This window comes from Apodemus sylvaticus, chromosome 6 (assembly GCF_947179515.1).
Source record: "Apodemus sylvaticus chromosome 6, mApoSyl1.1, whole genome shotgun sequence".
In the NCBI taxonomy this organism is placed as follows: domain Eukaryota; kingdom Metazoa; phylum Chordata; class Mammalia; order Rodentia; family Muridae; genus Apodemus; species Apodemus sylvaticus.
Genome location: NC_067477.1, coordinates 89,186,735 through 89,214,473, shown reverse-complemented (window position 1 = coordinate 89,214,473; position 27,739 = coordinate 89,186,735). Strand labels below are relative to the sequence as shown.

The following is a 27,739-nucleotide window of genomic DNA, read 5'->3' as shown; positions in this document are numbered from 1 at the left end:
AGCTTGTGTGATTTGTTACTGTAGAGTATATTCAAAAGAAGTTTTCAGTTCACTATTTGACTTGGGTTTAATATGATCTATGTGATTCAAACAGGGATAATATGGAATTTCTACAGAATTTTAAAATATTAAAAGATTAAATGTTAAACTAAAATAATCACTATAAGTTACAAAGTAAAATATTTTCTATATAGAATTAACAATTTTAAAGACTTTTCTGACACTTTATGCTAAGAATTTATATTCATATATCACATATATACTTACTGATACTTTATGTAGCATGTATTTTATGATATAGTCGATGTAGCAAATGTATCATATAGCACATAGTTGCCATTTCATTAACTATATGTTCTGGACATATTTCATGCCTAGACATATTTTATTCATTGTAAAATAGAGGTAAGTGTAATTTAGCCTTTCTCTATTTTTTGTGAGTATAAGTAAACACATAAGACATATGTGTTTATACAAAAGCAACAAAATATTTCCTATAATAACTTGATTCTAAACTAGTTGCTCTCAACCTGTAGGTCACAACCCTTTCAGGGTCACATATCAGATATCCTGCATATCAGATATTTATACTATAATTCATGACAGTATCAAAATTAAAATTATAAAGTAGCAACAAAATAATTTTATGGAAGGGGTCCACCACAACATGAGGAACTGTATTAAAGTCACAACATTAGAAGATTGAGAACCAATGCTCTAAAGAGTCAAAAATATAGCAAAGAAGGATATTTATACATTTTTAGTGAAAAATTGATCCTAACAATGTTTCTACTAGCATACCAATGTCCTCAAATTACTAGTCCATTGCCAATACTTGATCACATCAATCTTGACATTTTTTACTGTTTCTAAATGTAAGTGAAATATCGCACCTCGTGTTTTCCTTGATTACATTAAAAGAATGATATGCCATATGTTTATTTATCGATTTGACTTTCTTCTCCAACAGAGTGTTTGCATATCCTTGTCTGTATTTATATTAAATACAGCAACTTATGGGAACTCAACAAATAATCATAAACATATAATACATATTGGCATATTTACCCATAATCTAATATTTATATGTGTGCTTACCTCCTGTCTGTCTATCTATAACATGTGAAATTAATGCCCTTTCTTCTTTATGGATTTGTGTGTATTTGGATGGTAGCAATTTCTATAAAACAGATGACAAATAAGTAACCCAGATCCAGAGATCCAGAATGAGTTGTTCATGGTCACATAGATGACTCCAATGACTTCCATAAGTTTCCACTGCTGTAGCTATAGTGCAAACAAACCATAGCAGCTAACATGACTTATCATAGTTTTGACAGATTTTAACTTAGTGTTCTTGAATACATCACATGAATATAAATGCACACATGCTGCATGTACATATACAATTTTAAAATGGTCTTACCATTATACATAAATACTCATTTCTACCAACCAGTTCAGCTCAAATGATGTGAAACTGAGCTGAAAATCAACATTAATTGAAACTGAGCTGAAAATCAATATTAATTGAAATAATTAATTAATTAATTAACTGTTAATCTTAACAACATTAACAATACCATGTATTAGAGGGTCACAGCTCCATGTCATTAGCAAGCTCTTCAGACCTAGCACAATAGGAAAACCTTCCCTCCCACTCCACAAGGGCCGCGTGCTCCAGAGAGGGACTTGCTAAAAGGTGCATTAGCTGTATCAGTATGTTCAGCATTATTCATCAGTCATTGACAGTGAACGCAGCCAAATCTCAGAGTCAAAAGTCCCGATGTTTATACCACTTCAAATCTAGTGCCTATCTTTCTACAATTTTCCCTCAAAAGTAAACAATGACATGCCACACAGCATCTGGCTACTAGAACACATAATAATCTAACTATAAATTGTGTTTTTTGATAAAAGTCTATTATTTAGAGCAATTTTTAAGGAAAAATCTACTAATTTTTTTCCATGTAAGAGGTAAAATCATTCGAAGAAGATGCTAAATGTTTTACGACTTTCCTTTGCAAGAAAGTTAAACTGAATTTATTACAAATGCAAAACACCGAACAGCCTTCCAGGACAATTCCACCAGTTAAAATCATTCAGACTGATGTTGGGCTTATAAACGAAAATCAATCTAACAGAAATTAGATTGAAAACAAGGCCATGTATGAATATTAAGTGGAAAACTAATAGAATTAAGGAACTATCTCTCTTTTAACTTATTACAACTGTTTCTACTACGATATAATCTCTTGTCAATAAATCCAGATTATTTCAGTTTAGGTGACAGCACAAAGCCTTGAGACAGTGCACCAAACAATATCCTCTGTCTATATAATTTTATTTGAGGTATAAATCTCTTCAAAAATAATACATATACAATATTTTGATGAATAACCTCTAGGGATTTAGTTCTAATAAACTTTAAAAAACTAACTTTTTTCACATATCTCAAATAGCTTCTAGGAAAGCATACAAGATCAGTCAATATAAGTATTCTATACTATTGACTGAAAAAGTGAGAGAAGGTTGAACTCTACCTTATGCAAAGGAAACAAGAACTGGTGGGTTGGAAAGACAGAGTAAGATGTCCCATATCATTGACTAAGCAGCTGAGCTGATACAGAGAGGTACACATGTGTGTTTCGTTCAAAATTGTTCAAAAAGAACATACAAAGAGTGACTGAACAATGAAAAGGATGAACAGTTAAAATCGAAAAAGTGAGAAATTCCAAGTTTAATATGTGGGCAGGAGAGACTGTACATTGGCAAAGTGTTCTCTCTACATTTACCAATTCCCAATCAATGCTTGTTGAACACATCAACTAAAAGACTTTTCTCACAACAGAGAAGGTAATGCTGTAGTGTGAAGAGACTGGTAGGCAATTCAGTGCCCAGTCACAATTGCTAGCATTATACAGACCTAACACCGGTATATAATTTGTTTGTTCGCCATACAGCAAACAGACACACGCTTCCACGCATCATGGAATAGCAATAATGCTGAAGTGAATCAACAACAGTGCATTAAGGATGCTTAAGAGCAATTCTCAAATTCATCTGGAATAACAAAAAACTATTCTCAACAGTAAAAAGATTCTGGGGGAATCAGTATCCCCAACTTCAAGCAGTACTACAGAGCAATAGTATTAAAAACTGCATGGTATTGGTACAATGACAGGCAGGTAGATCAATGGAATAGAACTGAAGATCCAGAAATGAACCCACACACCTATGGTCACTTGATCTTCGACAAAGGAACTGAAAACATCCAGTGGGGAAAAAAAATAGCCTTTTCAACAAATGGTGCTGGTTCAACTGGAGGTCAGCATGCAGAAGAATGCGAATTGATCCATCCTTGTCTCCTTGTACTAAGCTCAGCTCCAAGTGGATCAAGGACCTCCACATAAAACCTGACACACTGAAACTAATAGAAAAAAACTGGGGAAGACCCTTGAGGACATCGGTACAGGGGGAAAGTTCCTGAACAGAACACCAATAGCTTATGCTCCAAGTTCAAGAATTGACAAATGGGACCTCATAAAATTATAAAGATTCTGTAAGGCAAAGGACACTGTCAAAAGGACAAAACCTCAACCAACAAATTGGGAAAAGATCTTCACCAACCCTACATCCAACAGAGTGATAATATCCAATATATTCAAAGAACTCAAGAAGTTAGACAACAGAGAACCAAATAATCCTATTAAAAAATGGGGTATAGAACTAAACAAAAGATTTTCACCTGAAGAACTTCAAATGCCTGAGAAGCACCTTAAGAAATGTTCAGTATCATTAGTCATTAGGGAAATGCAAATCAAAACACCCCTGAGATTTCACCTCACACCAGTCAGAAAGACTAAGATTAAAAACTCAGGAGACAGCAGGTGTTGGTGAAGATGTGGAGAAAGAGGAGCACTCCTCCACTGTTGGTGGGAATGCAAGTTAGTACAACCACTCTGGAAATCAGTCTGGCGGTTCCTCAGAAAACTGGGCATGACACTTCTGAAGGACCCTGCTAGTGCACTCCTGGATATATACCCAGAGGATTCCCCAGCATGCAATAAGGACACATGTTCCACTATGTTCATAGCAGCCTCATTTATAATAGCCAGAAGCTGGAAAGAACCCAGATGTCCCTCAGTGGAGGAATGGATACAGAAAATGTGGTATATTTACACAATGGAATACTACTCAGCAATTCAAAACAATGAATTCATGAAATTCTTAGGCAAATGGTTGGAACTAGAAAATATCATCCCAAGTGAGGTAATACAGTCACAAAAGAAAACATCTGGAATGCAGTCACTGATAAATGGTATTAGCCCAGAAGCTCTGAATACCCAAAGCACAATTAACATATCAAATCATTCCCAGGAAGAAGGAAGGAGAGGGCCCTGGTCCTGGAAAGGCTTGATGCAGCAATATATGGGATTACCAGGACAGAGAAGTGGGAGGGGGTGATTGGGGAGTGGGCGGAGGGAAGAGGGCTTATGGGACTTATGGGGAGTGGGGAACCAGGAAAGGGAAAATCATTTGGAAAGTAAACAAAGTATATAGAAAATAAAATAAAATAATAAAAATTAATAAAAGGTGATGTACTGCTATGATATTTAGAACTTCTTTAGAGTTCAAAGGGTTACTAGATATATAACATACATATAATTAACATTTCTACAATATTAAAACAGCTTTTGGTCATGTAGCAAAATCAATTTACATACAAGAAATAAATGGTAAGTTTGCAAACACATGGTATATTTATATTATCAGAGTTACTTCCTCATTTCTCATGGTTTGGTCACAGTTGGACTCTTAACTGCATCTGAGAGAAGGCATCTTCAAAACTCTTCTACTTCTGTACCCTCATAGAAGAAATTCAAAAGTACTCATTCTTTATAATTGCTATATTAAACAATCAACTTTCCACTTGTCCTGTGAAGGTCCTTTCTATACTTTTTCAAGCATGGAGAAACAATTTCTAACATAGAGGGTGCATCTGAGTCTTAGTTACTGTTCTATGGCTATGAGGAAAGGCCATGACAATGGCAATTTGTAAAATTAAGCATTTGATTGGGGGATAATTTACAACCTTTAATAGTTAGTCCATGAATATCATGGCAGGTGGCATGGTGGCCTGGAGGCAGGTAGGTCTGGGACTGGAGCAGTAGCTGAGAATTCACAACTAAGCCAAAAGCTTTAGGCAGAGAAAGAGTTTTAGAGAGATTTAGGGGGAACAGATATACAGACAGAAAGAGACAAAGAGAGGTGGAGAGAGACAGAGACAACAGACAAGCACATACACACAGAGAAAGAGAGAAAGACAGAAAGACACAGAGATAGAGACAGACAGAGAGGGAGACAAGCATGGGCCTCTTGTAACCTCAAAGCCCTCCCTCACTGACATATCTTTTCCGACAAGGCCTACTATAACAAGACTATGTCTCCTAATCCTTCCCAAACAGTTCCACTAACTATAGATGAAGCTTCCAAATATATCAGCCTATGGGGACCTTTCACATCAGAAATCTTGTTCATTGAGGAAAAGATGGGATGGTGCATAGGACAACACAGGATAGGAAACAGGCAGAATCAGAGCGATATAGGAGGGTACGGCAAGCATTACAGAGCATTATATGGTGTGGCATGACAAGTTTAATCTAGAATATAATGGAGTACATTAGCATGGACAGTTTATAATGAATATTTACATGTAAATATGCAAATAGTCATAATTTATAAGTACTGTAAATACTTTTTCAAAAATATAGACTGTGGGCTTCAGTGTGAGAAACACAGGGGAAACGCATTATGTTTCTGAATTCAGACTGGATCAGGTTCCAAGCTCAACCTGGCTTTGTATACTTTGGCAAACTAACCTCCCAGAATCTTCAATATGCTCCACCTTAGAAAACTCATAAATTTCAGATTTTAAATTAACTAACGTGTGATATATTTGGAGTCTCTATGACTTTCTGACACCCATGCAGCATTAAAAAGTAATTAATATTTTTATAATTGTTGCCCCTCAGTAAATGTTAACAATATGTAACTGATATGAATTGGTTTTTCTTACTTTATTTAAATGCTGAAAAAATAAAGAAGAATCCAGTGACTCAAGAAGATTTCATAATATGCATCAGCCATCTGACTGAACTGGAAGTGTATCTAAACAGCACAGGAATTCCATGATTCGGGTCACAGAAATGTCTACTCTCTTTCTCTACCAAGTTTAAACATTATACTTTGCATTCATTTTTGACTGACTTGCAACAACATGGGGACATTATATCAAAGTCTTGTAATTCATATTCCTGTTTTCATTGCCAACATTACGGAATAAAGACAAGTCTAAAATTCATATCCACATACATTGCCAAACGTCTCCTAGCCATCTGCAATAAAGGACATTAAAAAAAGCCCCAGGATCTGGTGGAAAGTAATTTTACTACAAAAAGAATGGATGTATGGTAACACGTTTATAATTAACAAGACATTAAAAACCTTATTTTTGAGACTTCATGCTGAACAATAAAGAAGACTGCATGAGGTGGGGACTTCTTAATCATCCATTCATTAATTTTTTCTAGACTAGTGCAAAGAACATAGGGAATTCCTACTTCTCAGTAGGCAATGTTCTAGAACTAGGTCCAAAATAATGTCTCTGCCTCTCTGACACTCATGAGCTAAAAGGGGAGAATCTGTGAGTAACTGAATAAATATATACCTTAAGGGTTTCTAAGAAAGGCTATGAAGAAAGCAGAAGAAACTAAGGAGGAATGTGGATGGGCAAAATTTGCTATTTTATACAAGGTATCATGAAGTCCTTATAAATATGGTCATCATTGAGTATATATCTAACAACAGATGGCAAAAGGCTACATAAACCTCTGGAATATTTAGCTCTGAAGTATTGGGAACCAAGGGAAGTCCTAGGTCTCAATACTTGGCATGACAATGGTATTAGCTATGAAACAGGGTTCAGGCACACGGAGAATCTGGTTGGTTCTGGGAGCTATTTCTGCCTTTGTTTTGAGGGAGATTGGTAACTCCTGGAGCAGTGGTTCTCAACCTTCCTAATGCTGTAACCCTTTAACATGTTCCTGATGTTGGGTTGATCCCAACCATAAAATTATTTTCATTGCTACTTCACAGTTATAACTTTGTTACCGTTATGAGTCACGTAAATATCTACACCATCTGATGGTGTCAGGTGAACCTTTGAAAGGGTCATTCAAATCCCAAAAGAGCTGTGACCCACAGGTGGAAAACAGTGTCCTAAGAGTTCTGAGTAGAAGATAGACCTGGTGTGCCTTCTCAGTGCCTACTCCACCGTGAGTTTGGAATGAACCTGGTCATCAATTACTCCATCTTCACTTCCAATACTTGCACTTTGCTTCTGCTATTCCACAAATATCAAGGACTGCCCAACTTGTAAGTTGTATCTGCATGATTGTAAGTAACACTGGGCATCTTTTCAAAACACTGTTACTCTGACATTCCTGTTTTTAGAAGTTCATTTTAAAGTGTTTGTTACTGTCTTTACTGTTTTGTTTTACTACTGCATCATGAAAGAACCTTATATATTTGAGATATTAACCCCCTTATCGACCAGCATATGCTTTGCAAGTATGCTGTATTTCTGTTCTGCGGGATACACTGTCCACTCTGTTGTTTTCTCTGATATACAGAAGTGTCTCAGATTGCTGGACACTGTTTCAGGAAGGAAAATGACTGCCACAATTACATGTTATAGTTCCCTTAAAACTTATCAAAAGACTCAGAAAATCCACTTGTGTGTACTTAACTAAAGGAATTTAGAATCCAAATGTCCACTGACATATGTGCAGAGTTGAAATGTGGTTTCTACATGGAAAGGAATTAACTCAGCTTTTAGGAAATCATGCCACAGGTAACAAACAGCATGGATAAAACTGCACTTCATGAAGTAAAGTAAAATGTCACAGAGAGACAAATACTGCATGTTTTTAGTTACAAGGTTCATCTTAATTAGCCAAAGACAAAAGCAAGAAGCAAAATAGTCATATCTTTGTTCAGATAGAAGAGGGGGAAAGATGGGAAATTGGTAATAAAATTCAACAATAAAAAAAAATCATTTCCAGAAAACTTTTGTACTACACTCTATCTGTTTTCACACACTTATATAATCTGAAAGGAATTAGGGAGGGAGAGAGGGAGAGAAAGAGGTAAGGAGAGAGAGCAAAAAGGGAGGGGAGGTAGGGAAAGAAAGAGGGAAGGAAAGAAGAGCAAGAGGGAGGGGGAGATGAGAGAAAGAGGACGGAAAGGAGGGAGGGCAAGAGGAAGGGCAGAAGAGAGGGCAGGAGGGAGGGCAGGAGAGAGGGCAGAAGGGAGGGCAGGAGAGAGGGCAGAAAGGAGGGCAGGAGGGAGGGCAGGAGAGAGGGCAGGAGGGAGGGCAAGAAAGAGGGCAGGAGGGAGGGCAGGAGGGAGGGCAGGAGGGAGGGCAGGAGAGAGGGCAGGAGGGAGGGCAAGAGAGAGGGCAGGAGGGAGGGCAGGAGGGAGGGCAGGAGGGAGGGCAGGAGAGAGGGCAGGAGAGAGGGCAGGAGAGAGGGCAGGAGGGAGGGCAGGAGAGAGGGCAGGAGGAGGGCAGGAGAGAGGGCAGGAGGGAGGGCAGGAGGGAGGGCAGGAGGGAGAGTGGAGGGAAGGAGAAAAGGGGAAGGTTGGATCAGAGGGAAAGTTTAGAAAAATGATATAAACCAGAGTCTAGCAGCAACTGAGCAATGTTAGAGCCTGCAGGGTGCACACAGGACTTGGTAATGGGTAAAGCACGGGGTGGAAGAAGAAAACAGAATCAGGGGAGGCCACCCGCACTAGCGAATATAAAACAGTAAAATTCCAAAAAGATTGAAAGAGCAAGCTGTAGGCATCGAAGGAAATAAACGAAGCAAGCAAGGAGACTTAACATACAAACGTTTACACTTGAAGCACGTAGAGTACAGACTGGTCCATCAAGACTTAGTATTCTCTGATGAGGCTCAACAAGGAGCGTCTGTGAATAAGTCAGATTCTGGGTATGAGTAAGGTCCCATGTTTCTTTAAGGATTTAATTTGCACCATGCATTCTGAAATAGGAAGAACTGAGCCTTCAGTTTGAAATAATAAGTCAGTCATTAAAGGCATGGCATATTAGGATGTTGTCCTGCCTGCAACAATTGGTTGTTACTCTCTGGCCAGCTAATGTCAGCCAGAAATGAAGGTAATTGTATGAAAGATCAAAGAGTTGAGCTCCTACAGAGAAGCAGGTGCCTGTGCTGCCAATATTTCATCACTGAGAGGTACTTTCCTTCTTCTCCTAATATGAAAGCTATAAAAGGGAGGGGAAACAGCCCTGAAAGTGCTATTGTTAAGACCAAAAACTAATTAGTCATTGCTTCCCAAAGTGTTATGTGAAATGTCTCCAGAAATAATGGTCTGCTCGCTCAGATTTTATAGGTTTTCTGAGTCTAGTGCTCTCTGGAATTTCCTGTTTCCCTTGGTAGGGAAGATTGAGTAAACTTTACAAGTCATCTTGAATAACACAAACTTTTCAATACAGGCAATCATTTGTTGATTCATAATGTATACAACTACTCTAGAAGAAGGATGAGAAGGTAAATAAACTCCATTTCAAGACTGTGTATGTAAAGGCTACTAAACTTTGTTATTTTGTGCCTGAAATGCTAATTTTCTACTTGGAAGATAATAATGAAAATATCACATTTCTTTTAGTGTATTCCTATAGGATAAATGAACATGCAGATTATGGTCTAATTTAATATACCTAAGGATCATGAATACTTAATGTCCAAATCAACCATAAATTATGTAGATACACACAGATGGGGTGACATTGTAACTTAGTGAACAATACTCAGGTTCTCTGCTTTTTGATAATATTTAAAAGTTGGACTAACATATGTGTAATTTCCACTACCTATGAAGAAATACACTTGTCAAACACTGACCTTCAGAGGAAAAAGAATGACAAATGAGTTCTGCATAATATTTAACTTCAGAAATCCCCATGAAGAAAACGTAATAAATATACAACACCAAGACTTCTATTCTAAAACTCCTGAGGCATGCCAATCACTTCTCCAGAATTATCCTGCTTGATTTAGTTATGGGTGGCTTATAATTAGACCCGCTTTATTCAAAAGAAACATAAGATCAAAGCTGAATAGAAATACTGAATCTGCACTTCTGCAACTGTCTCTCCACACACCACTGTGCTAATACCTGGAGGAGTCTTCTCATCACTGACATTAACCATTCCATCTTGGAAACGGAATATTTTTTTCCTTTGTTGGCCCCTCTTCAATTTTAAAACACGTGTAAACTTTACAGAAGTTTATGTGTGAATCCATCACATGGGATATAATTAGTCTAATTTAAACCTGAACTGTTTTAAGGCATATGACAATCTTAGCTATACACAAAGATAAAACAAAGATAGTGTTTAAGAGACTTGCAGTCTATTCCAGAAAGAAACAAACCTTGACAGAGCTTTCCAGGGAGCACTTTCATTTCAATGTTTTATACAAAGGTGATATATAGTGAACATATTCAATGTTAACTGGGCAGACACGCAGCCACACGGTACTTTCTGATAATTTGGCATTAATTATTAATTAGCCAAGCACTGATAACTTAGCATTAACTGGAAAACAGAGGTCCTCCTCTGCAGCCATGTGTCAACTATATGAAATGTCAAAATGCACCACGCTGATATTTTGACAAGCCCAAATTCAATTGATCACCTTCATCAATGGAAAAGAGGAAGCTGCTTGTTCTTCCCTAACATGTCATCTGCCTGTTGGGCTCTGAATCCAGAAAGGGTTGAGCCACCTTCAGCTCTGAAGGTTTCCTGTTCTCTCAAAGATAAACAAATACTTGCTGTATAATCTTAGCTCCTGCCCAGCTTTCAAAATAGAGCCATTGCAATGCTTCTCGCATGCACTGGCATTTCACAACTATTTCTCTGCTTGAATAGACTTTGCAGTATATTTATGGACACAGTCCTGCAGTCAGTCTAAAAACTCCTGACCAAGTAATTCTAGTGAAGTGCAAGGTTCAACTTTATGAGGCTATCTTATGACAAGATAAGAACTGCTACAGTTGGAGATAAAATTCCTCATAAAAAATATTCTCAGGAACTTCCTTAGACAAAGCAAAAAAAAAAAAAAAAAAACTGTTGCTACAAAATGAATACTGAAAAAGCAATTTGAACCCAAGACCAAAAAAATCAAACCTCTGAATTATAAAATCCATCAGATGTGCCCCCATTGCTTCACTTCAATCGTAAAGACACGGGGAGCAGAAAACATCCCATGAGATTTTTTTTGATGACTTATTACAAAAATAGCAAAATCATGTATCTAGGAAGGAAACATAAAGCTGTCACATGATTTCCACTTCTGAGGGCACTGCCATTAGAAGGGAGAGAGGAAAGGAACTCTGAAAAGCAAAACTTTCACATCAACAAGATGAACAAAACCTAAAAATCTCTCACTTTCCTGATAGCTTTTTAATTTATCTACATGTTTTCTCTTACAAATATTTACATAAGACAAGAGGATTATAACTTTTGTGATTTTAAGATATGACTACAATAATAAAATACAAAACTGAGAAGTTCATATTTCTCAAAACATTTAAAAATATTTCCTGACAAAAATTACTATTTTTAAATGCAAAGGAATGGAAAATCAACTGTTTCAGAACAGTTTTCCAGTCACTGTGATGAGATGTGTCTAGCTACTCCATTTAATTATCATTCCAACCTGGTGAAAAAGTATAATTATTCTCATTACGTAAATGAAGAAAATGAGACCTAAAAGAATTTAAATAAATTGCCCAATGCCCAGAGTAAGGAAGCAGCTGATTGCTATTTGAATCCAAATCCAATGATCTTCAGGTTCTACTGACTATATCATAGTGAAGGAATTTTTACAGAATAAAAGAAAAATGATCATCAAGAAGATATCATAAATATTTGGGAAATGGATGACTTGGCTGAGAACTGAAGTTTTTACTACTAGATTACTACTAGATTAAAACCTCTAAAGCATAGAATAACTCCATATTAAGGAAACACAAACGCATATTGCAATCACCATCAAGTGTATACAAAGCCAGCGCATGATACTTATAGGTTATGAAAGACTGTATGAAAACCTCTTCATATCTAAGATATTAAGTTTTCTTATTCTATTCATGGATATATTTATAAAAGAACTGTGCTCTAGTCTACAACAAGTCCTTTCCCTCCCTGTCAGTGTCCACAGTCCCTCCCGGCCAGTGTGTGGCCCTGTCTCTCTCACTTTGGATCTGGCCTGTGACATCCTTAGGCTCCATGACTAGTATGAGAGGGACTTTCCCTTTTGATTTACATTACTAAGCACAGTTAGCCTTCTAGAAGCTCTGCATTCACTCCTGTGATGCTCGTCCTTTGTAGCAAGAGCAATGAATGATAAGGGACAGGGGACAGGCCCTGCAGAACTGGAGGCCACCTTGCTCATGCCACCAGCTATGAATGATAAGGGACAGGGGACAGGCCCTGCAGAACTGGAGGCCACCTTGCTCATGCCACCAGCTTTGGTTCAGTGCCATGGGGGGGGGGGGTCATACTCCCATGCCAAAATGCAGATCTGCAGAACAGTGAACAAATAATTACCTTTTTAAAAACACTACATTTAGGGGGCAAATTTTTACAAATTTAACAAAATGAAATACTGGTCCAGTCATTTAAGGCACCACTTTAAGCTTTCAATATTTTAAGAAAAAAAATCTCTTTTCATATGATATCTAGGATCTAGAATGCAAACTTTCTTAATGATGTCCAGGAAAAGACACAGTCAAGATACCCCATACACACACACACACACACACACACACACACACACATGCAAACCAAAAACAAAAAGAATGAATAGCTATTGTATGAAAAAATGTTACACAAATGTATTTCAAGAAGAAAATAAAAACCAGGACTCACTGAAATTGGACTATGGAAAAGGGCACTGAGATAGTAAAATTAAAATATTGTGTGAAAAAGTCAGGGGATTGTTATAAATGATGTCCTCAGAAATGGAATTTGCAAAATGTTGGATGCTGAACAGGTAAAAACAGAGTTCCCTGGGTTTCTTAGCTAGCCCAGGCTACTTACTGAGTTCTAGGCCAATGAAAGATCCTGTCCCCAAAACAAAGGAAGGCAGGGAAGGAAGAGGGGTGTGTAGGGTAGGATAGAGTAGGGTAGGGTAGTGTAGGGTAGAGTAGGGTAGGATAGGGTAAGGTAGGGTAGAGTAGGGTAGAGTAGGGTAGGGTAGGGTAAGGTAGGGTAAGGTAGGGTAAGGTAGGGTAAGGTAGGGTAGGGTAGGGTAAGGTAGGGTGGGGTAGAGTAGAGTAGGGTAGAGTAGGGTAAGGTAGGGTAGGGTAGGGTAGGGTTGGGTAGAGTAGGGTAGGGTATAATAAGGAAGAAGTGAGGACAAGAGAGGAGGGGAGAGGAACAGTGCCTGAAGAATCACGCCCAAGGACCCTGTCTTTTAAATAGATATGTGCATATTTTTACCTGTACATACATGAATACCTGCGCATACAAATACTCAGTATATTTTAAATTAAAAGAAAATATAGCTATTCTAAGTAGACTGCACTATTCCAGGTAACTAGAATATAGAAAGCAAAATCTTAGCCACCAAAACTATCTGTTATAAAGTGGCTTCTGCTAGACACTGCTCTTCATCACTATTAGGTCCACACAACTATTTCCACATAACATTTACAGGCCATATCCAAGGGATACCCTCAAAACTTCATCCTTGTGCTCAGGGCTGTGGAGAAACAGGGAAATTATGACCATGAACTTAAGATAGGAAATGAGCATAGAGAGGAGAAAATTAACTTTTATTCATGCTACTCGGTTCTAAGGTCTCTCTCTCTCTCTCTCTCTCTCTCTCTCTCTGTCTCTGTGTGTGTGTGCACGCATGTGCATGTGAGTATGTGTTTCCTTTTCCTCCTTTCTTTTCAAGCTAATGGCAGCTTGGACTGTGGCCCACTGCTACTTCTTTCTCTCCTCAAGTCCAAACCCCACGGGATCCCTTCCTTTCCCATGACCTATTGCCAGACTTCTGCTTTCTTTCCCCACAGGCCTGACTTCTCGCTCCTTTGAAGATTCTGTTCTATGAAATCAAATGTCTTCTCCTTGCCTGCTAGAGTGCTCTTTGGAGACCACTATTAGAAGCCATTGATGGAGACTGGGCAGAGCGAAGGAACCCGTATTTTTCTGATGTGTGTTCTTAATCACTTACATGTGTTATCTGCATACTCCCTGGCCATCGAGCCTGTCTCACTGGCTGGCACTGTCTCTTCTTGCTGAAGCTTTGCTGGCTGCTATTTGTGCGCCAATGGCTCCTTTTATTCTAATCTTTTCTCCACAAAGATCACAAATCTATACAGGATTAGAAAAAGCAAAAACAAAAACAAACAAAAAAACAAACAAAAATCTTAAGCAACATAGACCAGAGAAGACTACAAAGAGTTCAGTCTTTCCTCATAGTTATCAGATTGGAGAAGAGAGGGGTTAAAAAAAAACCGAAATGAGTCATTAACTCACAGATGTTAGAATGAGGAAAAGTGAGTAGAGTAAGAAAAAATGACATCTACATTTAGATACAGTGAGAAGACACACAGATACCAGTAACCACTAAAAATAAAGACAAACAGATAATGGCATGCTGTCAGTCACAGGAAACAGAGGTAAAGCAATGAAGATAGAGCTAGATCAGGAGCCACAACCAGCAGAATCCCCTGCAAGGCTCTAGGCTCACCAAGACTCAACCTCTACAGATATATAGCAGCCAGCCCTTCAAGATTTAGTGCTGTCTTCACAGGGGGCTGTTTTCACTCAGGGCCCTCATTAATCTTGAACATTCACCCTGCATCTAATCATGTGGCAAGCTGGGGTTAAGAATCTGTTCTTGGGGAGCTAACTGCTTACTTGTGAGGCAAGCGCTCTCCCCCATGAAGCTGAACTATCAAGAGCACAATGCAGAAATCACAGAAATTACGCCCCGAGTTTCACTCTACAGATGTGTCGATCTGTCTCCTGGCTTCCAAGTCACTTCACTGGAGAAAGGGCTCCTATATATTTCCAGACCTGAAAATGATTCTGTTCACTCTCTCGTTCTCTCTATCTCCCATCTCTCTCTCTATCTTGCCTTCTTGGTCTCTCAGGCTCTACATCTCTCTGTTTCTCTGTCTACCTCCCTTCCTCCCTCCTCCTCTCACTTTCTCTACTGGGACTGCTGCTCCAGCTCTCTGTAACAAGGAAAAATGAGATTTTTCTTTCATCTTTCTTTGTCTATGAAAGAAATATTATAATTTCTCATTTTAATGTATATTTTAAAGAGAAGTGATTAGGAAGAAATTATTTTGAAATTTACATGTTTCTTAAATAACAAGTTTCAAATTAAATTGTTTAGTGAAATTATTCTAAAACTGAACTGTGATCATTAACATGATCTAGAACATTAACTCATCATTAACTATATGAAGCAACCTTCATTTTGTCACCTTAGATGCACAGATTTCATTCAGAATGCAGTTGATGGGGAAGGGTATGTGGAAACAGAGAGGAATTTGGAATAGAAAGAGAAGGCCAACCATAGTCTAGGTCTAGATGATAGGTTGCACACGCATCTACACCCTCACTGTCAATCTCTTTTTATTAGCTGAGAGCTCTGGCTAGAATGATCTTCCTATGACCACCATCTTTGGCTATTCAACAGGAAGCAGTCTCCCAGTACACTTCATTGCTGCATCTCATGTGTCTGTCTTCTGAGTACATGTTAGCTTACATGTTCTTATTTATATCACTCACCATGTAGTCACCATGTGTAGTTGAAAGGCTGTAGTAGCCATGCTTGGCTGAAAGGCTACCCTTGCTGTCCTTGGTTTCATAGCGCATGTTTTCTCGGTCGACTATAATGCCCACTTGGCTGATATAAACATAATTCTTCTTGTGTCAACTTGAAGAAGATTCAACATATGAAAACATTGAGATATTTCCACTTTAAAAGGAAGCTACTGCTTACCAACTGAATACCCCCCTTTATTCCATCAGCCTTCTTAAACCCCTCAGGTCCTAATCACCAGGCTGCACTGCCCTCACATGTTGTCTCTGAAGCCATCAAGGCCAGGAGGACAGCTGCAGTGAAAGATTTTGGGGATTTCACACAGAGCCACACTTGCTAACACCTCTTTTTCCTTTGGTTTGTTCCATTTTATTACAATGATTAAAGAAATAATTGACTCTCAGAAGAGAATGCTGAGTTCAGCCTTTGCTAATATCCACTTAGTTTTTATGTAAGATACATGTTTTCCTTAAGTACTTTGTTTTCCTCCCCAAGAGATCTGTGCCTACATTTACAAAGTTTTTCTTTATGAAAATGTTGATGCTTTAATATACTGTTATTTGTAATATAACATTAATGTATTCAGTAAAGAGCAGATATTGTAAAAAATAAAAAAAAAACAAGATGCAAAAATGTATATATATCTCATGGGCCATTCTTTAATTTGTAATTCGTCACAAATAACTTTCAATTCAGTTACATATAAAAACTAATGCTACTGTGCAATCCAAAATATATGAAATACATTATGGTATATGCAGCATTGAAATTGACTGAGGTTTAACTGTTTTCTGAACACTAAACTGAATTTTCTGTTCAAAACAAAAAAGTGGAGGAGAAAGACATGACAAAGATAGCAAGGAAAAAAGTTATTTCCCTAATTTTTTTTTTTTTTTTTTGCTTAGGACAAATGCATTTCAATTTTTCATTTAAATACATTTAAAGCATAAATAGCCAATTTACCATGTCACACAGATTTCTGAGCCTTTTATTATCTTTATCCCAGAATTATGGCTATGGTGTCTCAGTTTTAAAACATTACTCATTTCCTTGTAATTTCTTCCTTTGGCCATATAATGTTTCCTTGAGTTGAAGGCTCACTCTCCTGTGTGGTCTTAGTATGAAGGGGTTTATTAGCCTTTCAATTATCACAGTTACATACTTAATATTCAAGGAGAAAGACCAAGTACTGAAGGATGCTCAGCTGAGCAAAAAGTCACATACAACACTGGCAGGGATGTTAACTAACAGTACAAACCAACTCTTCTTAACGACAGCGTGTGTGTCCAGCAGTTGAAGGCCAAAGCAAACAAACTCAATGGCATCTTTGGGGATTCCTTGTATCATGATGGTATATCGGGGATTTTTTAAAACATTATTCTATTTTGTGTGTGTGTATGTGTGCGTGTGTGTGTGTGTTTGTGTGTTTTCTCTTTTTTTTTAACCTACAGGTTTTTTTTCATATACATTATGGCTTCCAGTTTAGGGTTTTTATAAGATTCCTGTGTGTATTAATCAAGGGTCTCTGTGGCTGTATCTGTTCCTTGTACCTTTTCTTCAGCTCCTTTCCTTTTGTGTGTTTTATCCTATTCTAATGTGTTATTTTTATTGCATCTTGTTATATTATAGCATAGTTGATTATCCATCAGAAGCCTGTCTGTTTCCTGATGAGAAGAGCGTTGGCGGGAGCAGTTCCAGATAGGAGGGGAGATTGGGAAGAACTGGGAGGAATATCAGGATAGATTATGTCAGGAAAAAGGTTATTTTCAATAAAAGAAAGAATTAATTCCAAAATAAAATTAAAATGTATCTTTTCTTTAATCAAATCATTATGATTCTATAAAAGCAGTAAATAGTATGTTCTGTAAAAACGAAAACAATGCTCAGTAATTTGTATTTGCTACTGTCTTGGAGCAAAGGTGTTCCAGGTGTTTTTGCTAATTTTGGTTGGTGTCCAGAGGCAGTGTGCATTTTCATCTGCATTTTCTGAACCAAGCTTGTAGTTTAGAGGTACAGTGTAACCTGGCCCAACACTGCAAGAAACACCTAGGATTCACTATGGATTAAGTAATGAATACATTTTTTTACTTGTTGATTCAGAAACCTTTAGTATTGCCAAATTTTTCATTCAACTATACACAACCCATATGAGGTCACAACCTTAATTTTAAGAAAGTAGGATATTAGATTCCTGTAAGAGCAATTGGCAGAAATACATGGTTTTAAATCACAGAGTACAAAGCCAGCCACCACAGTGGGAGCAATCACTATCACTTCTAATGCAGCAAGATCCAACACCTTCCCTTTCTGAAACCCTTGCCTCTGTCGGCTATAGCCAGACACATACTCCAACCCTTCTTCTGACCATTTTGTTCAGTAAGTTCTCAGTAAAACTAAGACAGTGAACACTCTTTGCTCGTTTGAGCTTAGGAATAAAGAATGCATGGGAAGATTACACTGCATATTTTTAAATAATTTTTTGGTTTTGTTTTTTTGTTTTTTTAGTTAGAAGCCTAAGATCAATACGAAGAAAAGAGGTCCCATATGATGTATGGGAAGCCTGCATCATCCCCTAAGGTAAAGGGGGGATTTACATCACATTATTTTTTGCCTCTAATTTTGAATTACCTGGCTACAACAGACAGATATCTACTCAGGATGAAACATTGAGGGCCAAGCCTGTACTACAGACTGCTCCCTTGATTATCAGCTAAGCACCCTTCCATTTCTCGTGAAAAGGTTTGCAAAACTATACTTTGATTCCCAAATACATCCTTGGCTGGATTAAAATACTCTAAAGCCAGGTACATTTCTTTACATGTCTAAAAAAAATCAAATTACTATCACATTATCTTCACCCAAACTGTGAGTCTTTTGTGGAGCTTATATTTATTCCATTTTCCTAAGATAATTTTTTTTGCTCAGAATATTTTATGGAAAATTCACATGGGAGCCTAGATTAATATCTCTATTTCTAATCTGTTGTATTTTATGAGTCAAAAGAATTTGTCATTCATTGATGAATCAATATTTTTGTCTCTAATTTAGAATTAGTTCTTTAAGGAGCAATTGGCAATTGTGGACACAATATTTTCTTAAAGAAGAAAGTAAAGTAGAGGTAACATTCAAAGACTGTTCCTGTTTGCTGATTGCATTTAGCCATCATTCATCTGCAAATGAAATATTTGGGATACATTAAAATTTTAAAATGATAAATTGATTCATGGGTCTTTGTTAAATTATACCATAGGTACCATGTATATATGTATATTAGAATTTGTGGGTTTTCTGTCTGTACCCAGAGATGATCCTGTGCCACAGCACTCTATACCCAAGTACAGTCCTGAGAGAGCTGGTCTCCCAGGAGAGCCAACACATCTGTGAATACAGGTAAGACCATCCTTTTGGCTCCGAAGGACCCTCCGTGAGACTTCAGGACACAGGAACAGAGGGGAAGACTGGGACAGGATCCTTCCGGTTTCTGTCTCTGGCCCAAACTGATCTATGCCATGGCATCCAGAGCTGATCCTGTGCCACAGAGCTCCATACCCAAATACCACCAGGAGAGAGATGGTTTCCCAGGAGAGCCAACACACCTGTGAGCATGGGTAATACCACCATTTCTGCTCAAATTCCTGGCCCAAGAGGGACCCTCCCAGAGCCATCAGCACATAGGAACCAAGGAACAGCCAAGAACAGGATCCTTCCTCCCAGTTTGTGGACTGCACCCTAAAGAGGACCCTGTGCCACAGCTCTCCATACTCAAATGCCTCCCAGAGACAACTGATCTCCCTGGAGTACTGACACACATGCTTGCAGGAGGGACAAGCAACAGTCAGAGAGAAAGCAATACCAGCTAACACCAGAGATAATCAGATGGAAAGAGGCAAGGGCAAGAACATAAACAACAGAAACCAAGGCTACTAGGCACCATCAAAATCTAGTTCTCCCACCACAGTGAGTCCTAGATACTCCAATACACCAGAAAAGGAAGACTCTGATTTAAAATCACATCTCATGATGATGATAGGAGACTTTGACAAGGACATAAATAACTCCCTTAAAGAAATACAAGAGAACACAGGTAAAGCGGAGACACCAAAATCCCTTAAAGAATAACAGGAAAACTCAACCAAACAGGTAAACAAATTGAACAAAACCTTCCAGGATCTAAAAATGGAAATAGAAATAATAAAGAAATCACAAAGGGAGATAAGCCTGGAGATTGAAAAGCTAGGAAAGAGATCAGGAGTCATAGATGTCACAGATGTCAGGAGCCATCAACAATAAGAGTACAAGAGATAGGAGAGAGAATCTCAGGTGCAGAAGATACCATAGAAAACATTGACACAACAGTCAAAAAATGCAAAATGCAAAATGCTCCTAACCCAAAACATCCAGGAAATGCAGGACACAATGAGAAGACCAAACCTAAGGATAATAGGTATAGAAGATAGTGAAGATTCCCAATTTAAAGGGCCAGTAAATATTTTCAACAAAATTATAGAAGAAAACTTCTCTAAGCTAAAGAAAGAGATGCCCATAATCATACAGGAGGCCTACAGAACCCCAAATAGAATGGACCAGAAAAGAAATTCCTCCCATCACATAATTCAAAATATCAAATGCACTAAACAAAGAATATTAAAAGCAGTAATGGAAAAAGGTCAAGTAACCTATAAAGGCAGACCTATCATATTTACACCAGGCTTCTCACCAGAGACTTTGAAAGCTAGAAGACCCTGGGAAGATGTTATACATATCTTCCTAAGAGACCACAAATGCCAGTCCAGGCTACTATACCCAGCAAAATTCTCAATTACCATAGATGGAGAAACCAAGATATCCCACGACAAAAACAAATGTACACAATATCTTTCCACAAATATAGCACTACAAAGGATAAAAGATGGAAGGATAATAGCTAGGAGAAGGAAAACTATACTCTACAAAAAGCAAGAAAGTAATCTTTCCACAAACCTAAAAGAAGATAGCCACACAAACATAAAAATAACATCAAACTTTACAGGAAGCAACCATCACTATTTTTTAACATCTCTTAACATCAGTGGACTCAATTCTCCAATAAAAAGACATAGACTAACAGGATGGATAGGTAAACTGGACCCAGCATTTTGTTGCATTCAGGAAAGGCACCTCAGTGTGAAAGACAGACCCTATCTCAGAGTAAAAGGCTGGAAAACAGTTTTCCAAGCAAATAGTACCAAGAAACAAGCTGGAGTAGCCATTCTAACATTAAATAAAATCAACTTTCAACCAAAAGTTATCAAAAAGGATAAGAAACGAACCCTCATACTCTTCAAAGGAAAAATCTACCAAGAAGAACTCTCAATTCTGAACATCTATGTTCCAAATGCAAGGGCAACCACGTTAAAAAAAAAAAAAAAACTTTACTAAAGCTCAGAGCACACAATGCACCTCACACAATAAGAGTGGGAGAATTCAACAACTCACTCTCATCAGTGGAAAGATCATGGAAACACAAACTAAACAGAGACACACTAAAATTAAACAGAAGTTATGGATTTAATAGATATCTATAAAACATTTCATCCTAAAACAAATGAATATACCTTGTTCTTAGCATCTCATAGTATCCAAAATTGGCCATATAATTTGTCACAAAACAGGCCACAACAGATAGAGGAAGATTGAAATAATCCCATGCATCCTATCAAATCACCATGAACTAAGGCTGGTCTTCATCAGCAACAAAAACAACAAAATACCCACATATACATGGGCACCATTCAATGATAACTTGGTTAAGGAAGAAATAAAGAAAGAAATTAAAGGCTTTCTAGAATTTAATGAAAATGAAGCCAAAACATACATAAACTTATGGGACACAATGAAAGCAGTGCTAAGAGGAAAACTCATAGCTCTGAGTTCCTCCACAAAAAGCTGGAGAGAGCACACACTAGCAGCTTAACAGTGCATCTGAATGCTCTAGAACAGAAGGAAGCTAATACACCGAAGAGGAGTAAAAGGCAGGAAATCATCAAACTCAGAAATTAAATCAAGCAAGTAGAAACAAAAAGAACAATACAAACATTCTTTGAGAAAGTCAATCCTTTCTCAAAGAATCCTGAGAAAGATAGATGAACCCTTAGCCAGACTAACCAGAGGGCACAGTGACCGTATCCAAATTAACAAAATCAGAAATGAAAAGGGATAAATAACAACAGAAACTGAGGAAACTCAAAAAAATCATCAGTTCCTACTACAAAAGCCTGTATTCAAAAAACTGGAAAATAGGGATGAAATGGACAATTTTCTAGACAGATACAAATACCTAAGTTAAATCAGGATCAGATAAACCATCTAAACACTCCCATAACCCCTAAAGAAATAGAAGCAGACATTGAAAGTCTCCCAAACAAAAAGGCCAGGAACAGATGACTTCAGTACAGAATTCTATCAGATTCAAAGAAGACCTAATACCAATACTCTTCAAACTATTCTACAAAACAGAAACAGAAAGAACACTACCCAATTCATTCTATGAAGCCACAGTTCCACTACCTATTCTCCCTTTGAGATGGAATGGTTTCTGTCTAATCAGGAACAGGAACATGTCACAATTTTCTTTCATAGAGGACTTCATAAGAGATTGTTTTCTACTCCTATCATGTTTAATGTTCCAAATAGATCCTAAAGCTGATTGAATGCATATTATTTTTAGCTTCAGAAGATATCATGTATATTTAAGAGTCATTTAACTATTACAAATTATTTTGATGACTTAAAAATGTCAATACTAAATTGTATATTTAAAAATAAATGTTATTAATTTAATAAAAATAATGATGTAGGAAAAAAGAATTTGTTAAACTGCATATCATGTATGTTAATGTAAACATATGTATAAATGTGTAAGTGTAAATGAACATGGTCATACGTAAAAATTTTGAGTAGATGTGTGTGTCAATACATGTGTATATATATTGTATATATGTTTATTAATATATACATATATGTAAATGCTGTATATCTATATTAATTTAGATACATGTTTAAATAGTTTATATGCACATATACTACAATGTACATCTCTATAAATGGTGTGTTTATGTATGTGTACTAAACATGTAGATTAACAGGGACACATGTATAAATATTATATGTCTATATTAATATTACTATACATTAATATACTAAACATGTGAATATTGATGTGTACATATTTATAAATGATTCACGTACAGATATAACATTCATACATATATATCAATGCTGTGTATATGTATGCATAGTATCAGATACATACTGATGTGTGTGTGAATTCACATGTGTGTATGTGTGTGTGTGTACAATTGTATCATTCAGGAAGATGCTTTGATTCTGTGTGTTTCTGGTCAGAAAGGGTTTGGAGAGATTCAAACACCCAGTAGCGCTGTCCGCCCAGGTCCACTCACTCACTCCTTCTTGTTGGCAGTGGTCAGCCTTGCTGGCCAGGTCTCAGCTTCCACGGGGCAAGCTGCCACCCTCCATCTCTTCATCCTGGCTCCTGAGTGCCTCATCCTGGACGCTTCCTCATTCCCATTATAGACAACCAATTAAAAAATTTAAACAATGACTTTGAAGATTGTTTACTTTCTCACCAACATGCAAAAATGGATATATTACCTTCAAACTAAAACATCATATGGTTACCAAGAGAATAAGCAAAATTGTAATGTGTTCAATGGTCCTATTTTAAGCTTACTTAACGCTAAGAGAAGAAAAAAGATGCTTTCTCCCATGAAGGAAAAAGCTAAGAAGAATGCTGAATTTAAAGTTATAAAGAAAAAAACTATTATTCATTTTCCTACCCTTAATTAAAAGTAATTGATTTTAATGTCTCTCTATGTTAAAATTGGCTATAGCCCTAATTACAAGGAGTGCCTTGTCAGAAGGCAGGATGGCTAACTCAGTCAACATCTGAGAGAGTTTTTTTCTCTTAAAACCACTTGTAAAACATAGGAAAATACAGCTTCTAATGAGCTGCAATCATATCACTTTTTTCCCACTAAATTGAGTTACTTATGTGGTACACACCACTAGCCACAGTATGCATTTATTTCCATTTCCTGATGAAAAGATAAACTCCAAAAAGGAAATGTGCTAACACTTAAATACGACATAAGTATAATTAAGCAAATTCTGTCTTCTGAAGAAAGCATAAAAATGTCAGATTTACAGCATTTTATGTGGCAGAAGCACTGTTTATATAAGGCAGTTTGTGCAAGTCGGAAGGTGTATGCAGATGGTCACTAAACGCTTAGTCTCAAAGAGGTAACACAGGGCCAATTATTTTTTTATGCTTTTGTCTATAAATATTATACTTTCCCAATTTCTATGAAAAAGAGACCCATACTTGAGATCCATAAAGATTCCCTCATCAGCTTATATTGTCCAACAGTATTAAAGTTTCGATTTTCACAACAGGCACATGAAATACACACTTTTACGATATATTACTAGTATAGGAACTTATATCTCTCTACCCTTGAACCACCTGCAAATTTTAATAGTCATGTATCACCAGGGTACCAGAAACTCATAAAGTTTAACCTGCCAATTAACAAGTAGGTAAAGTTCCAGCCCTGGGCCATAATTCGTTTGCTTTCAAGACACAGCAGAACTTTAAATTTCTTTTTCTTGAATTCTTTTCTTTGCAATCTAGTGGCATTCCAGCACTGATACTTTAGAAATCTGTAGGAAGTAAAAAGCTGATAATGCTGCTGAAAATTATGTCCTTATGGAGGACGTGAAGTTAATGAAAATGTGGAATTCTAAAAATGGATATGATTATCTCTGCAAAGCTGCTACCTGAAACATTCGTGTGTAGCAGGTGCTCTTCCGTTGGCTTCAGCCCGTCCTCTCTCGGAGCCGTGATCTGTAGCTGTGCTAGCTTCTTTTTAGAAAGAGCTTGAATTAGAAATTACAATTTTATTAGGATCATATGTAAATATTCATATCCATAATCCTAGAGGTGAGATTTATAAAAACTCAGCAATGTAAAGAAACCAGTGCAAGTAAGAAAGGGCATCCTAATTTTTTTATAACAATGGTAACGTCTACTAAGGACATTCCAATAGGATGACTTCAGGGTAGTAAGTTTCATAAACGGCCCATTAGTGTCAAGGCTCACGACCAGCCCAGCTAGTCATATGCTGTTACTGACAGGTTAAGAAGCCAGTTATTTTATTTTCTGAACTTACAGTTCTAGGTGGAGATATTTTCTTTTCCCAGTGCTTCTTTTACCTAAACTAGTCTCCCAGGAGGGAATTGAAACTTTTATGCCAGAAGGGTAGTGGGAGTATTATTGCATGATAACTATTTGGAATAAGGCAAAGAATGTCTAAGTATTCATTCACTCTTATCTTATTGACCATTACTTTGTAACTCAATAACTATAGATTATGCATAAAAGAAAATAACAAATGTTAGACCCATGCATCTGATAATCCCATGGGAGAAAAACAATAAGTCTGGGTCTTCAATATTTACTGATTTTAATATAATGCATTTAGAATCATTTTTGTGAACTAGTGATGATTTGTACACATCAAGTGCCAACATTGTGCTATGTATGATTCGTGATGCCTCTACATACAGCATCTCCTTTCATCTCCCCAATCAGACAAAAGGAATATAAAAGCATAAAGTTAAATATTTTGTCCATCAACAATTGAGTGGGGCCAGAACTCAAACCCACGCTGTCAGGCTATAAAGCATTTACTTTTCTTTGACTTCTCTTTAATATTTCAGTCTTAAAGGATCTTGACCCTACCTAAACAGAATCTAGAAGTATTGGCAGGGGGAAACACAACTGGATTACTTTTAACAACTTGGATAGCAGCTGCCTCTTTCTCAGTGGTCTCCGGAACACATTAAATTGCAGAATGGTTTTGCAGACTTACTAGTATACTATCAGCAGACACATCCTAGTGTTTAAGTGCCGCGTTCATTAATGTTTTGACAACTTTTGAGGATCCTAAGGACATGTGATGCTACACACTGTGAGGGGGTGGACAGTAAGAAGCTTTGCTGTCTTTTTACTTTGTTGGAGAATTTCCCTCACACACTGACCAATCTCCTGATCCTAACGGTCACTTAGACACTTTGGCTTTATTTCCCCAGATCCACCTCACATTTGTGATCTGCCACATCTCTGTAGTGTCATTGGGGAGAAGTTTTAATGTGCCCTGGTGAACCACTGATTCCTGCTACAGGGATGCTCAAGGTGTAACTTTCTTTGGCAGAGTAGAAATGATTCTTCAGAGGGGAAAAAAACCCAAATTGAATTCAAATAGATTTTCTTCTACAAGTAGAACAAAGAATTCAGTAATTCTTCATTAAACCTGAAGATTAGGAAAGTTGATGAGCATTAAACAGAGGAACAGAGGTAGGGGGTCTAGAGTAAAAGAATAAACACACCTCCAACCTTAGACACTGGGAGATATAGAAAGATCTAAATATAGTCAGATTAAGCTATTTGAGAAAACAAACTACATGAGCTGGCTCTGTACTTCCTGACTACCGCTCACTGCTCGCAGCTATGTGCTTCGTACATTTACTTACTCACAGCACTAGGGCTTGAACCCTGGGCCTTGTCGGTACATGCTTAGGCAAGTACTCTGCTATTTAATTATGTCTTCAGTCTTTAGTTAATACAGTTGTTTGACTACATTTATTGCACATAACCAGATTATTTCGTTCACCTATGACTTACCTGATATTTCTGTTGCAAGAAATTTTGATTTGGGATGCACATAACAATAAACAATTAATTTATTGTTATGTGCTTATATGGCTTTACTTTTCAATATTTAGGCAATAATATTTTATGTATATGAACGTTTGCCTGCTTGTGTATGCATGTGCATTATATAAAGACTTGGTACCAAAAGAAGTCAGTGGATATCCTGGAACTGGAGTTACACATGGTTGTGAGGTGTCAAGAGAGGGAAACCCAGGTAATCTGAATAGGAAAAAGCAATCTTAATTGCTGGTCAATCTTTCCAGCCCCTCTAATTTTATATTTAATAAACTTGTAAATAAAGACAGAGAAGAAAAAAATTAGTCATAAAAGAAATGTAATATATAATATGTTGAATTTGTAGATCCAAATCAGGCATCCAAAAAGTGACATGTAAAATTATTTTTTTAAAAACATTTATTTATTGTTATATCTAAGTACACTGTAGCTGTCTTCATGCACACCAGAAGAGGGCATTAGATATCATTTCAGACAGTTGTGAGCCATCATGTGGTTGCTAGGATTTGAACTCAGGACCTTCGGAAGAGCAGTCAGTGCTCTTAACCACTGAGCCATCTCTCCAGCCCAGTAAGTGGAAACTTTGTTCCTGTGAAAATGATTAGCTAAAAAGAATGTAGAATGCTTGTGTTCATCATGCTCACAATTAGAGATGACTGCAAGTCACAGGCTCAGAATAAATGATTGTTCTCAATTGAAATGATCCTCTGGCTATGTCAGAGTACAGAATTCTCAGCACATTAAAGAAAGTTTTCTTAAAAACCATTTCCTAAATCTTTAGGTATCATCATGTTCTGATTTCCTATTTTAAAATTTATTTACAGCTGTTGACTGTCTAAGAGGTTCTTTTTTCTGAAAACATCCATACATAGGTTTCCCTGGGGAAGCCATGATGAGGAGAGGTGATTTGGATGTAGTCATAGCAAAGGAGAAGGCTGATACACACCTGTGCTTGACCCACTGGAAGTATAGACTATGGAAACTATCCTTGGACAGACAGTGGGCAGTGTCTGACTCA

The 27,739-nt window shown here is 37.2% G+C and overlaps 1 protein-coding gene across 18 annotated transcripts in view; it reads right to left on the bottom strand.

Annotated features, from left to right (window-relative positions):
- Hdac9 (histone deacetylase 9) overlaps positions 1 to 27,739 on the bottom strand; it is an 858,974-nt gene that overhangs the window by 521,348 nt on the left and 309,887 nt on the right. For 8 of the 18 annotated variants that reach the window (XM_052185952.1, XM_052185954.1, XM_052185939.1 and 5 more), the window contains exon 3: positions 24,771 to 24,869. The exons of the other annotated variants lie outside the window; for them this stretch is intronic. In XM_052185952.1, the coding sequence (XP_052041912.1) occupies positions 24,771 to 24,869 (99 nt within the window). The remainder of the gene's footprint in view (positions 1 to 24,770; positions 24,870 to 27,739) is intronic. 18 annotated transcript variants of the gene reach the window in all.